The sequence below is a fragment of the Lagenorhynchus albirostris genome, chromosome X, assembly GCF_949774975.1.
Source record: "Lagenorhynchus albirostris chromosome X, mLagAlb1.1, whole genome shotgun sequence".
Taxonomy (NCBI): domain Eukaryota; kingdom Metazoa; phylum Chordata; class Mammalia; order Artiodactyla; family Delphinidae; genus Lagenorhynchus; species Lagenorhynchus albirostris.
The window spans coordinates 117,130,136-117,144,236 of NC_083116.1; the positions used below are offsets into that span (position 1 = coordinate 117,130,136).

Consider the following 14,101-nt stretch of genomic DNA (forward strand, 5'->3'; position numbering starts at 1 on the left):
TTAACATCTTCATTGGAGTATAATTGCTTTACAGTAAAGGAGGAATTTTTAAAAGGAACCAATCTACCAGATAGGTTTTTAAAATTATATCTTGGTGAAAGAGTTAGTTGAGAGCTCATTTACTGTTCTCCAGGTGATTCCTTGGTTCATTCATTTAAAAAATGCTTACTGTTGGGTACTGTGCTGGAAATAACAATATGTAAAAGAAGTGATACTTGGTTTTAAGAATCCCTTTGTCTCATAGAGGAGTGAACACATTTTATTTTTTAAGTTTTTGGCCACACCCCACGGCATGTGGTATCTTAGCTCCCCAACCAGGGATTGAACCCACACCTCCTGCATTGGAAGGCAGAGTCTCAACCGCTGGACTGCTGGGGAAGTCCCAGAGGAGTGAACACATTTTAACAATAGTTTCACAGTTGAAGGCAAGATCACCTCTTTGGTGGGCCTTGGAGTGGGCAGGCATTGGTCAGGGAAGGCTTAAAGAGACCAGGAGAATTGGGCTTTGAAGTGTGGATGACTTGGAATTGGCCCAGCAGATGATGGGGTGTAGGGTGTTTCACAAAGTTGGCTATTTAAGTTTAAAATCTAGCTCTGATACTTATGGTATAGTCTTAGGCCACTGTGCATCAGTTTTATCTGTAAAATGGGTATAATAATTGCACTGACTTCATAGGATTGTTGTGAGAATTAAATTAATATGTGGGAAATATTTAAACTGTGCCTGGCATATACTAAACAATTGAAGGTTACCTTTTATATATATATATATATATATATATATAAAATAAGCACTCCTTAAGGTTAACTTATTTATTTATTTATTTATGGCTGCGTTGGGTCTTCGTTGCTGGGCGTAAGCTTTCTCTAGTTGCGGTGAGCAGGGGCTACTCTTTGTTGCGGTGCACAGGCTTCTCTTGTTGTGGCTCTCGGGCTCTAGAGTGTGGGCTTCAGTAGTTGTGGCGCGTGGGCTTGTCTCTAATTGTGGCACGTGGGCTGTAGAGCAGGGCAAGCCCCGCAGCATGTGGGGTCTTAGTGCCCTGACCAGGGATCGAACCCGTGTCCCTTGCATTGGAAGGTGGATTCTTAACCACTGGACCACCAGGGAAGTCCTTAAGGAATACTTTTAAATATTTGTTTCTGGATTGCTTATCATAAATGACCCCAGACTTGTGTGACTTTCATGTTCTTGTATCTGCATTTTATACTTTGAGGTTTTTTTTAGATATTACCTGCTGCTGTTCCTTCTCTTTGGACTTACTATCTTTCAAAATACCCTATAATTTTTATATTTTTAGGTTTGTTTGACTCTCTTTTAAAATTTCTTGTTATTGCTTCCTCCCCTTCATCCTGTCTGGCTCCCCTACCCCTGCTACCACCACTACTAGAATATAAGCTCCACCAGAACAGGGATCTTGATATTTTTGTTCACTTACGAATGCTAAATTCCTGGTACATAGTATATAATACATACTTCTTGAGTGAATGAATGAATGAATTACTATCAGGCTGGTTTTGTTTTCTTCTAGGTTCTTGGCTCTGCTCCAGAGTAAGTGAGATATTGTAGAGCAGAGTTTCAGAGGAATCTGTGAGAACTGTTTCTTCCTGTATTTAATTGATAAACATGAAGCTTAATTTTTGGTTGCTGAAGGTTGTAAGAATACAATTGAGCAAATGCTTCTTAATACATTTTAACAATGAAAACTTTTTTTTAATGTTTTGGTAGGAACCACCAAAGCCACCTCTAAATAATTTTAAAGTGGGAATGAAACTTGAAGCTATAGACAGAAAGAACCCTTATCTGATCTGCCCTGCAACTATTGGAAATGTTAAAGGAGATGAAGTTTATATCACATTCGATGGCTGGAGTGGAGCTTTTGATTATTGGTGCAAGTATGATTGTCGAGATATTTTCCCAGTTGGGTGGTGTCGCCTGACAGGAGATGTATTACAACCACCAGGAACTTATGGTAAGATAATAACTAACTAATACATGTTCTTTTATTTTCTTGAAGTTAGATCTATCTGCTCTTGGCATTGAGAGTAGGATTTCATGTCCAACTGAGGAGCATCAGGCAGAACAGCAAGGGTACTGTCCAGGTTAGAGAACTGGAGGTAAAAGTTTACAATTAGAATTTTTGAGGGCCAACACAACATCGTGGTCTGAATTGACAGTCCACACTGGGGAATATGGACAAAGCTACAAGTCACACTTAGACTATTGAAGCCTTGCTGCTAGAAACATTTTGGGGTGCTCAGGTACCTTTATAGTTGATATTCTATTTAAAATTACACATGGCATTCCATTGTTTGTATCTTGAAGATAGTTTTTTAAAGGTTGGGCATAACAAGTGTTATATACATGTTTTACATGATTTTGGTTGTTTTTTCAAGTTAAATTGATACTTTGATAGTGTTAAGTAAAATGTACATGTCCGTAAAAATTTTTGACTGTGGAAGCCATCATAGATCAGTATGTTATTTCCGTCATGTGTTTATCAGTTGTAATGCTGCGCCTCCTAAGTTGAATATAGTGTCATCTAGTCTAGATATTTTCTTTCAAAGAAAAGTCATCAAAATATTGAAGCTTCTTGCTTGACTCTTCCAAGGACGTAGACATGCCTAACCTGGTCTTCTGTGATGGAATAACTGCTGAGATTTAAGTGGAGTCTAAGCACAGAACGCAATCATTTGGCCTAAGTTAAATGTAAACTTATAAGTGGAATCAAATGTAAACATACTTAAAATTTACCCCACTAAATTTATTTATTTATACCAGAAAAAAAAGATGGGTGTAGCAAATGAGTAGGTAGTGTGGTGGAGGAGGGCAGTGGCTAGGTATGAGCACATAGCCATATTATTCTTGTAACTGCTATTAGAATATTCTGTAATTTGGAACTTTAACACATCCCATTATACTACAATACTACATACCATGATGATCTTTTTGTTAGGTACCTCTTTGGTTCCCTGCTGCCATAATTTTAGGAAAGAGATGTTAATGGTTGATTTTTGTAAAATTTAGTGTGATACAGATTTATGTGCATATGATACTAAAATAAGACATGGGAATCCCCTCCCGGTCCAGTGATTAGGACTCCATGTTTCCACAGCAGGGGGTACGGGTTCAATCCCTGGTCAGGGAACTAAGATCCCACAAGCCCTGTGGTGTGGCCAATAAATAAATAAAGTAAGGCATAGTCTCTGCCCTCAAGAAGTTTACCTTCTAGTGGGAGAGGGATGAATGGAGGGATAGACTTTAAAAAAAAAATACAGTACAGAATTAGCAGTGTAAAACTAGAGATGTATGCTAGATATGAAGGTGCCCAAAAGACCTCCGGTCTGTTTAGGCTGGCGGAAGGGTGGTCGGGTAAAGGAAAGCTTCACAAAAAGACACATGATGTGAGTATTAAGAGAGGAGAAGGAGTTTGCCAGGCAGAATGGAGATAAAGGTAGGGTGGACACATCACAAAGGTGTGAAATTGCACAGTGTGTTCTGAAAACTGGTGAGTTCAATTTGGGACATGGTAACTTTGGAATGTGTAGCCCAGAATGATATTGTCCTTGAGTATCTGGTCTCCCTATATTTTTCCTTAATAACGCAGTTTGGCTGCCTGACATAAAGACTAGATTTCCAGCCTTTTTAGCAGTTAGTTACAGCTGTGAGACTTAAGTCCTTGTCAGTGGGATAAAAGCACAGGTAGTGTGTTACAGAGAAGTGAATGTACCATTCTCTCTTCCTTCTTCTTGCTTCTGTCCTGCTGCTAGGAATGTGGTTGTTTTGGATGGAGCTCTATCTTGGATTATGAAATGGGGACCACATTCTAGGCATTTCGAAGTGGAAAGCAGAAAGGAGCCAGAGTCCCTGAGAACTTTGTGGAGCAGAATTTTTATACTGGCCTATTCCAGACTATTATTTGAGAGAGAAAAATTTCTGTGTTATATAAACCACTGTTTTAGGCTTTTCTGTTACTGTTAGCTGAATTTAATCTTAACTGATTCAGGGTAATTTAGGACATCTAGGTAGACATGTCCATTGGATGGATGTACATGCAGGTATGAAGCCTAAAAGAGTTAGGTCTTGGTTGACAAAGCAGGTTTGAGAATCATCACGTTCATTCAAATAAATACGTTTTGTGTCAGGTGGGATTATAGGTGCTGGCGGGGGAGTTGGTGTGGAGGTGGGCAGCTTACACATCCTGTTGATAGCAGTGGGTGTGATTTTATTTATAGATGTGTAACAGGTGGAGGTGGATCAACCACAGAACCTTGTGCGTCAACATTTAAAACAATAATTCTCACACTGGAATCACCTGGGAGAGCTTGTTAAAAGGCTGATATCCTGATGCTCACATCTAGGGGTTCTGAATCAGTAGGTCCGGAGTGGGACTCAGGTGTTTCCACTGTACATGGTTTGAACTTTGAGAAACACAAGAATAAGAGATGGGTAGGGCTTCCCTGGTGGCGCAGTAGTTGAGAGTCCGCCTGCTGATGCAGGGGACACTGGTTCGTGCCCCGGTCTGGGAAGATCCCATATGCCGCAGATGCGGCTGGGCCCGTGAGCCATGGCCGCTGGGCCTGCGCGTCTGGAGCCTGTGCTCTGCAGCGGGAGAGGCCACAACAGTGAGAGGCCCGCATACCGCAAAAAAAAAAAAAAAAGATGGGTAGATGATAGAATTCAATTTAGGACAGTGAGAAAAAGTATATAAACGTAGGAAAAGCACTAGGTTGATTCCCCCAACAACAGGAGAGGAAAGATTTTAAGCAAATAAGTATTCAGCACTATCAAATGCAGCATAAAACTCAAGAGAGAGAGCTCATTAGTGGTCTTAAGTAAAAGCATGGTTGCTAGACTTCTTTGAAAAACCAGATTTAGAAAGTTGAGGAGTAAATAGGAGATGCAAAGTGTTTTTAAAAAAGTGATTTCAGGGCTTCCCTGGTGGCGCAGTGGTTGAGAGTTCCGCCTGCTGATGCAGGGGACACGGGTTCGTGCCCCGGTCCGGGAAGATCCCACGTGCTGTGGAGCGGCTTGGCCCATGAGCCATGGCCGCTGAGCCTGCGCGTCCGGAGCCTGTGCTCCGCAACGGGAGAGGCCACAACAGTGAGAGGCCTGCGTACCGCAAAAAAAAAAAAAAAAAAAGTGACTTCAATACTTTCTGAAATATGCCTCCTCTGTCCTTTACCCCACTAGACAGTTCACCAGTTAATGTGAAATTTAGAACCTTTACCTCAATTTATAATCCTTTACCCTCTACCATTTATAGTTGTCTTAAATATTTCCTCTATATTCATTGAGAGTGGCATTATATAGTGTGATAATTTTGGCTTCAATCATAAAACATAATTTAGAAAACTCAAGAAGAGAAGGAAAATCTATTGTATTTATGCACAGTTTTGTCCTTTCAGTTGTTCATTCTTCTTTCCTGGTTTTCAAAGATTTCTCCTTTTATCATTTTTTTTTTTCTGTTTAGAGAACTTCTTTTAGTCATTCTTTTAGGGTATGTTGGCTGGCAACAAATTTTTAGTTTTCCTTCATCTAAGAATGTCTTTATTTCCCCTTCATTCTTGAAAGGTGGTTGCTGGATATAGAATTCCAGGTTGGCAGTTGTTTTCTTTCAGCACTTTAAAAATGTTGTGCAACTTCCTTCTGGCTTCCATGGTTTCTGATGAGAAGTTTGCTTTTATTCGAATTGTTTTTCCCCTATAGGTTCCATTATGATTATGGGTCTGTTTTTCCTTGTAGTTCTTCTAGTATTTACATTATGCTCTATCTGTTTTCTGGCTCCATTATCAGGTGTGTACAAATTTGAATTCTCTCATAACTTTCTGGTCCATTGAACCTTCTGTAGTAATCCTCTTTATGTTTTTTTAGCTTAAAGTCTGCTTTTATCTTGTATTAATGTAGCTATACCAGCTTTTTGTTGTTGTTATACCAGCTTTTATTTGGTTGGTGTTCTTATTCTTTCTCTTTCTCTTTCTAATGTTCAGCCTTTATCTATCCTAATCTAAAGAGATGCGTTTCTTGCAAATAGTCGGATTTTTATTTTTTTGCCAGTCAGCCAGTCTGACTGGAGCTTTTAATCTATTTCTATTTATTGTAATCACAGATATATCGGGTTTTCAGTATGCTATCTTATTTTGTGCTTTTTATTTGTCTTGCCTTTTCTTTGTTTTGTTTTCCTTTCTTATCCTTTTTTGGATTATTTTTTCTTATTCCATTTGTTCTCCTCTTGTTGGGAAGTTATACACTGTATTTTCCGTTCTTTTAATGCTCTAGGAATTTTAACATGCTTTCTTCAAGGAAGTCTGAAATTAATATCTTTCTTCTGCACTAAGACAATAAAAGGAACTTAGAATACTCTACCTATTTACTCCCTTCAAATTCATGTTATTACTGTTGTATATTTTAATTATATATTTTTGTAATCTTATAAACTATTACTATTATTATTTAAGTAATCAATATTTGTTGATATTCACCAACATATTCAACATGTTCTTTGCTCTTTATTCCTTCTTAGTAGGAATCCTCCTTAATCCCTTTCATCTGGGATTAATTTTCTGCTGCCTGAGGTAGATCCTTGAGAATTTCCTTTAGTGAATGTCTGCTAGTGGCATGCTTTCTCAGTTTATGTTCATCTGAATATGTCATTATTTCACCTCCTTCCTTGAAAGACATTTTTTCTGGGTGTAGAATTCTAAGTTGACAGCTGTTTTCTTTCAGCACATTGAAGGTATCATTATTTTGCCTTTTGATTTTCATTGCTGTTGACAGTTCAGCTGTCATTCTATTTTTCCTCTGACTGTAATGTCATTTTTTTTCCTCTAGCTACTTTAATATTTTCATGTCATCTTTGATGTTTTTTATTTTCACTCTGATAATTCTAGGTGTGGGTTTTGTTGAATCTTGGCAAAACCACACAGATACAAATGATAAGTTGTTTACTTTCATTTTGAAAATTTTTAAATGTTGGATATTATAATTTAACTGTTTTACCATTATTAAGGATTTCAAATGCCACAAGTAATTTGACATTGTGAAGCATTTTTTATGACTACTTTTTTTTTCATTTTGTTTTTGTACTTTAAAAAAATTGAAGTACAGTTGATATACAATACTGTGTTAGTTTTGGATGTACAGCAGAGTGATTCAGTTATATATATATATTTTTTCAGATTGTTTTCCATTATAGGTTATTAAAAGATATTGAATATAGTTCCATGTGCTATACAATAAATCTTTGTTGCTTATCTGTTTTATATATAATAGTTTGTATCTCTTAATCCTATACTCCTAATTTATCCCTCCCCCCTTTTCCCCTTTAGTAACCATGAGTTTTCTGTGTCTGTGAGTCTGTATTCTGTTTTGTATATAGATGCATTTGTATTATTTTTTAGATTCCACATATAAGGGATAGCATACAATTTTCGTCTTTCTCTGTCTGACTTACTTAGTATGATAATCTCTAGGTCCATCCATGTTGCTGCAAATGGCAGTATTTCATTCTTTTTAATGGCTGAGTAATATTATATATATATATATGTATATATATATATGCCACATCTTCTTAAGCCAGTTGTCTGTTGGTGGGCACTTGGATTGTTTCTATGTCTTGGCTGTTGTAAATAGTGCTGCCATTGGGGTGGATGTATCTTTTCGAATTAAGAGTTTTCATCTTTTCCGGATATATGCCCAGGAGTGGGATTGCTGGATCATATGGTAGCTCTATTTTTAGTTTTTAAAGGAACCTCCATACTATTTTCTATAGTGGCTGCACTAATCTACATTCCCACCAACAGTGTAGGAGGGTTCTCTTTTCTCCACACCCTCTGCAGCATTTATTATTTGTAGACTTTCAAAAATAGATTTTAAAATTAATTAAGTTTTGGCTATGTTGGATCTTCGTTGCTGCTCACGGGCTTTCTCTAGTTGCGGCACGTGGGGGCTACTCTTCATTGCGGTGCATGGGCTTCTCTTGTTGCATAGCACGGGCTCTAGAGCACGTGGGCTTCAGTAGTTGTGGCAAGTGGGCTCAGTAGTTGTGGCTCATGGGCTCTAGAGCACAGGCTCAGTAGTTGTGGCGCAGGGGTTTACTTGCTCCACAGCATGTGGCAGCCTCCTGGACGTGGGAGACCAGTGATCGAACCCGTGTTCCCTCCATTGGCAGGCGGATTCTTAACCAGTTGCACCACTAGGGAAGTCCCTATAGACTTTTTCATGATAGCCATTCTGACTGGTGTGAGACAATACCTCATTGTGGTTTTGATTTTCATTTCATTAATAATCAGCAGTGTTCAACATCTTTTCGTATGCCTGTTGACCATCTGTATGTCTTCTTTGGAGAAATGTCTATTTAAGTCTTCCACCCATTTTTTGATTGGGTTGTTTGTTTATTTGATGTTCAGTGCATGAGTTCTTTGTTTGTTTTGGATATTAACCCCTTGTCGGTGGCATCATTTGCAAATATTTTCTCCCATTTTGTAGGTTGTCTTTTTGTTTTGTTGATGGTTACATTTGCTGTGCAAAAGCTTTTAAGTTTGATTAGGTCCCATTTGTTTATTTTTCTGTTATTTCTTTTGCTTTGGGAGACTGATCTGAGAAAATATTGCTACAATTAATGTCAGAGAATGTTTGCCCATCTTCTGTTGTAGGAGTTTTGTGGTGTCATGTCTTATATTTAGGTCTTTAAACCGTTTTGAGTTTATTTTTGTATATGGTTTGAGGGAGTGTTCTAATTTCATTGATTTACATGTAGATGTCCAGCTTTCCCAGCACCACTTGTTGAAGAGACTTTTCTCCATTGTATGTTCTTGCCTCCTTTGTCATAGGTTAATTGACCGTAGGTGTGTAGGTTTATTTCTGGGCTCTCTATTTTGTTCCATTGGTGTGTGTCTGTTTTTGTGCCCTGCCATTGCTGTTTTGGTTACCTTAGCTTTGTAGTATCATTTATGACTACTTTTTGAATACAAATAAATCAACCCATGACAAGGTAGAGTTTGGAAACAGTAGAGTAGAAACAAAGATGTGCCCACTGGTGCCACATTCTGATTTGTAAAGATTCACAGAAGTCCCCAGAAGAACCTTAGGATTCTGGGAAAAGTATGGTTAAAGATTGTTAGTTGATACTTAACGTTGCATATATGATTCATTTTGATTTTTTTCAAGCATTGCTTATTAATTGCAGAGAGATTAATAGGGTTAGTACTGTACTTGCTTACACTAGGTGAAATATTCTTTTTGAGTAGAGAAAACATTTACTTTAGCCAATATATCATTCATTAAATGGCAGCTATAATATATAAGTATCATTTCTTAGATATAATGTGATATATTCTTGAAAGCCAAATATTTTAAAATTATTTTTTATTAGTTTTAACTCATTTTACTCTAATAGGAAAAGTAATGTTCAAAGGAAAAAGTTGAGAAAAGCGTGCAGAGATAACCATGGCAAACAGTTTTATCTATATTTGGGTTCATAGTGCCTTTTTTTCTTTTTGTTTCACACATGCACCTTAAGAACACGCACACAGCCAAATCAGTAGAAAAATGTTAAGTTATGGTGTATTTATTCTTTAAAATCATATAGAACAGTTTAGAAGAATGAAAGTGTTCCTGTTTACTAAGAAAGAAAACTCTCCAAGATGTATTAATTGAAAAAAACAACCCCCCCATACATACAATATAATACCATTAAGTTAAGAGAAAACAAGTAGTTATGTATTTCTATATTTAACTGTAGATATATGTATATAAATACACAGAAAAGATCTGAAAGGCTATACAGTATATCAAATCTGTGTCATAGTGATAATTTCTGAAAAGGGGTATAGGGTGGTAAAGGAAGTGGTAATGGGGACTTTTGCTTTTATCTGTGGCCTTTTTTTTTAAACAAGAATGTATTGGTATGTTACATTTGTATCTTTAATTAACAGTTTCAGTTTGAAGACAGATTATCCTTCATATTCCACTTTCTTGCCTACTTTTTCATGCTGTCTTGTGACTGTATTCCTATGTGAAATATATCCTTACAAATTCAGTTTTGTTTTTTACTCCATCATATGGCTATACCATAATTTATTTAACCAAACATCTATTTTGTTTGGCATTTAGAATGTTTCAACATTTATGTTATTAAACTAGATGATATGAAGGATATATCTTTGCATACCTTTCTAATTATCTACATAGAATAAGTTTGCTGTGTCAGAGGCTACGTTTCTAAGGCTGACAAATTGTCATTCAGAAAGCTGTACTCACTTCCACTCCCCCTCAGTGGTGGGTGAAAATGTTTTTTTCCTTCTCTGGTCAACTTTGGGCATTATCTTCTTATTTTTGCTAATTTAAAAAATGTTATTTTAAAAATTTTCATTTCTTAGATTACTAGTGAGGTTGAATCTTTTTCTTTCCATGTATTTTGGCCATTAATATTCCTTTATCATTTTCCTAATTGTCTTCTCCCATTTTTTTCTTAGAGTGTTCCTTTCATTGTTGATTTGTTTGAGTGCTTCATTTATTGCACATATCAACCCTTTGTCATAAAAGTAAAAACCTTTTCTTGGTCATTTGCTTTTTAATGTTATTTATGGCCTTTTAAGAAAATGTACAGAAATATTAAATTTTTGACTTGAATATTAAATAATTCAAGGGCCTTAGAGTTAAATAATTTCAAAAGGCACAAATAATATTAAATCAATTGAATTTTATGAATTTAAAAAATCTATTTTTTTCATTTGTTTTGAGTATTTCTTGAACACATTGGAAATGTTCATTTTTTGACCTTTGTTTAATTGCTTTTCCAATTTTTTTTTTTTAGACTGCAGCACATAAAACCTTTTCAAATAATTAATGACTAAAGACAATTCACTAGCATAGTTTCTTAAAGAAATGTAGTGAGGCTTCCATGAGTGCTACTTTATTTGACTTTACATTAAAAACCTTATTTAAGCTTTACTGGTTTTCCTTTCAAGAATAGTAATAAGGTTTAATTTACTTTAAAACTTTTTCTAACAGTTTTTCTGCTGGTGTTAACACTTCTATAATCAGAAACAGCTAAGTTCTTATCAGGCCTATCATTGGTATAAAAATCCACTGAGAAACATACCTTCAATAGAAAATAAAGCAAGCTGAGTGGCTTTTTTTCCTCGTTTATTTAGATTTTCCTTTCTTGGCTCTTGTTAATGACTCTACAGTCTTTCAAAGCTCTTTACTTTTGGTTGGTGCTGTCACAGCTCATCAGATTTATTCTAGAGACCTGCACAGGGTGTCTGGTGAGAAAGAGGAAAGAACTATGTATGCTGCTGTGTCCTTGGCAACTTAAGGCTGAGTCAAGTAAACTAAAACAAAGTTCATTGTAGATTTTTTCTTGCAAAATTTATTTGATCTTGCTGTTCTCTGTTTCGATTTTTCCCCCTCCCTTTGTATCTCATACTTAGTTCTCTCTAAATAAATGATAGAAATTTAGGAATGCCCAGTAAACTATTGGTTAACTATTGGTTTCTTCTCATATTGCCCTTCCTTTGTCTCTGGCATATACAGTCATAGGGATTTATAGCCAGTCATTTCATTAAAGTCCACATGTTTAATACATGAAGGACAAGACTTGGAATCCAGCAACTTAGCATCAGAACTGGGACACCTGTTATTTTAAAGGCTATGTATGATTTTTTAAAAAAACTTTTCTTTTCCCTGTCTTTATTTGGGAAAGTTTGTAAACAAATAGGTTACTATTTTGTTTTATAAACACAATAAATGTAGGTTTTTAGTCTTCTGAGAAATTGGGGAAATTCAGAAGCAGAGGATTCTTTTAAAAATTTGACCCAGTGTTAATTTTTTTCTAATATTGTGGGATATTCAAAGGTTTTTGTTTTGTTTTATAAATATAGCTATATTATAAACCATTCTACCTGGCTTTAAAGGTACTTAAATACTTTTAAAGTTAACTATATAAATTAAACTTTAAATTTATATAATTTCTGAAACATTAATGAATTAGTTTTATTTAACGTAGTTTCAGATTTATGCATCATTGATTACAAATTAATGACCCATGCTAGTGTGAAGTGTCGTCTTGTAGTCTAATTTAAGCATTTGTGACCATACAAACCAAGAAAGAGGGCAGCAAGCTTCCAGATGCTTAGAGTATAAAGTTGCAGGATCCCAAGGGTATAGAGGAATTCCTCTGGTCCAAAGGGAAATGCAGAGGAGGGGAAAACCTAGAATCAGAAAGGTGTAGCCAAGCATTCCTGTCTAGTGGCACCATATCCTGGCAGTGATCATTTTAACTCTTCTCTTGATAAAAATCCTTCAATTTATTTGGGTCCCCCACCACCTGCCTCTCATGGAAACAGCTTTAATTTCCAGGTGGAACTCAATGGTGACATGACATTTCCTTCACAACTTTGTAAAACATTTCTGATTATGAATAATTGATAGAACTGGCATATTAGATTTTCTTTGTTGGTAATTCAGACATAAATTGTATGAATAGGAACTTTCTTCTTAAGCTTAAAGTGAAAAATAGGTTTTAAATATAATTATCCTGGGCACTGTTAGCTGCTTCTTTGAATGGTGGTTTATTTTATATCGTGTCTGCGCGCACAAGTGTATGGTTTAGCTTTTAATTAAAATTTTAAGGGAGTGGGTTTTAAAATCTAAACTTTTGATCTTTAAAAAAATGTAATTAGTCATTTTATATTGTAGTCTTATTTTCTCCTATGTAACATTTTCCTTTGGAACTATTTAAAAGTTAGTCTTTTTAAAGTTTTATTGAAGTATAGTTGATTTATAATGTGTTAATTTCTGCTATACAGCAAAGTGGCTCAGTTATACATATATATATTCTTTTTCAGAGTTAGTCTTTTGAGAAATATTTCAAAGTTTCCATGTGCAAACAAGAAATAGCTCTGCTCCCCACCGCCATCTCATTCTCATTTTTTTAAAAAACAAAACCAGAAATTATGGTTGCTTTTGCTCTTTGTTTGGGTAACCAGAGGAGTATGTGGTTTCTATAACTTGTGCTTCACCTCTTTAAATTTTAAAATTAAGATTTTATAGTTTTTCGGACATACCTTTACCAAATTTTTCCCTCTTTTTATATGACTGTGTGTGTTCAGTAAACACCACATAAAGCAGCACTTTTCCTCTCTCTCTGTTATAGTGGGTCAAAAGTAGCAGAGGTACATAAAATTAAGGCTGTAAAAAGTTCAAGGTGTATCAGTCCCATCCGAAAGGTTCTGAATAAAAATTCGAGTATTTGTTTAGATATTTGCCCTTAATGTAGCTCAAAATAAAATACAGACTAATAATGCTTAGTATATTTAGTACTTTTCCTGTTTGGTATAAAAGAAATAGGTAGAAATGCTATCAACCCAAATTATTCACTAAAAAGCCAAGAAATTTTCAACAGCTGATATTTTCTTTTTCATACGTACAGCTTGGAACAAATGTTTTGCTTGTGCAAATGAGACAGCTATTATGATGCAAAGAAGTATCTTGAAGAAAATAACAAATGTCCTTTTTCTGTTTTCAGCTAAATACTGCAGTAATTGCAAGCAGAGCCTGAAGCTTCTTTCTTGTTTCGGTTCTGTGATATATTTTAACAAGTTCTCTTGAGACTATTAAAGTGTCTTGGTTTTTAGGACATGTGGTCCAGCGGGAATAACTTTGTCTACATACGCAGTGAGTTGGCAGTTAGATTTTTGCATGTCTTCTCGTTTGTTTCCAGATTCTCTGACCCAGGGTAACCTTTGGTTCTTTTCTGAAGGCAGGAGTGAAGGAAGTTTGAGCAGGTGACTGATGATCACTGTCTATACAGCCCACAGACAATATGCGAATTACTTTAGCAGCCCTCTTAATCCCCCCCCACCCCCCCACCCCCCGCAACCAACAAATGCAAATAGCTTCATCCCATTTGCTAGAAATTCAGGCTTGCTCCGGCAACATGGGCTTTGTTGTTAACTCGCTTTCTTCAGAAAGGCAGTTTTATTCCTGGTAGAGGAGAAAGGCTATAAAATGGAACCTAAATCACCCTTGTGGTAAATACAGCAACAGTTTGGTTCTCTGGAATATTTCTAAAGGTAGGAATTACCCCAAAAGTTTCTT

General features: G+C 36.0%; 1 protein-coding gene across 1 annotated transcript in view; it reads left to right on the forward strand.

Annotated features, from left to right (window-relative positions):
• SCML2 (Scm polycomb group protein like 2) overlaps window positions 1–14,101 on the forward strand; it is a 93,603-nt gene that overhangs the window by 39,973 nt on the left and 39,529 nt on the right. Inside the window, exon 7 of the mRNA XM_060137236.1 lies at window positions 1,727–1,970. Coding sequence (XP_059993219.1) covers window positions 1,727–1,970 — 244 coding nt within the window. The remainder of the gene's footprint in view (window positions 1–1,726; window positions 1,971–14,101) is intronic.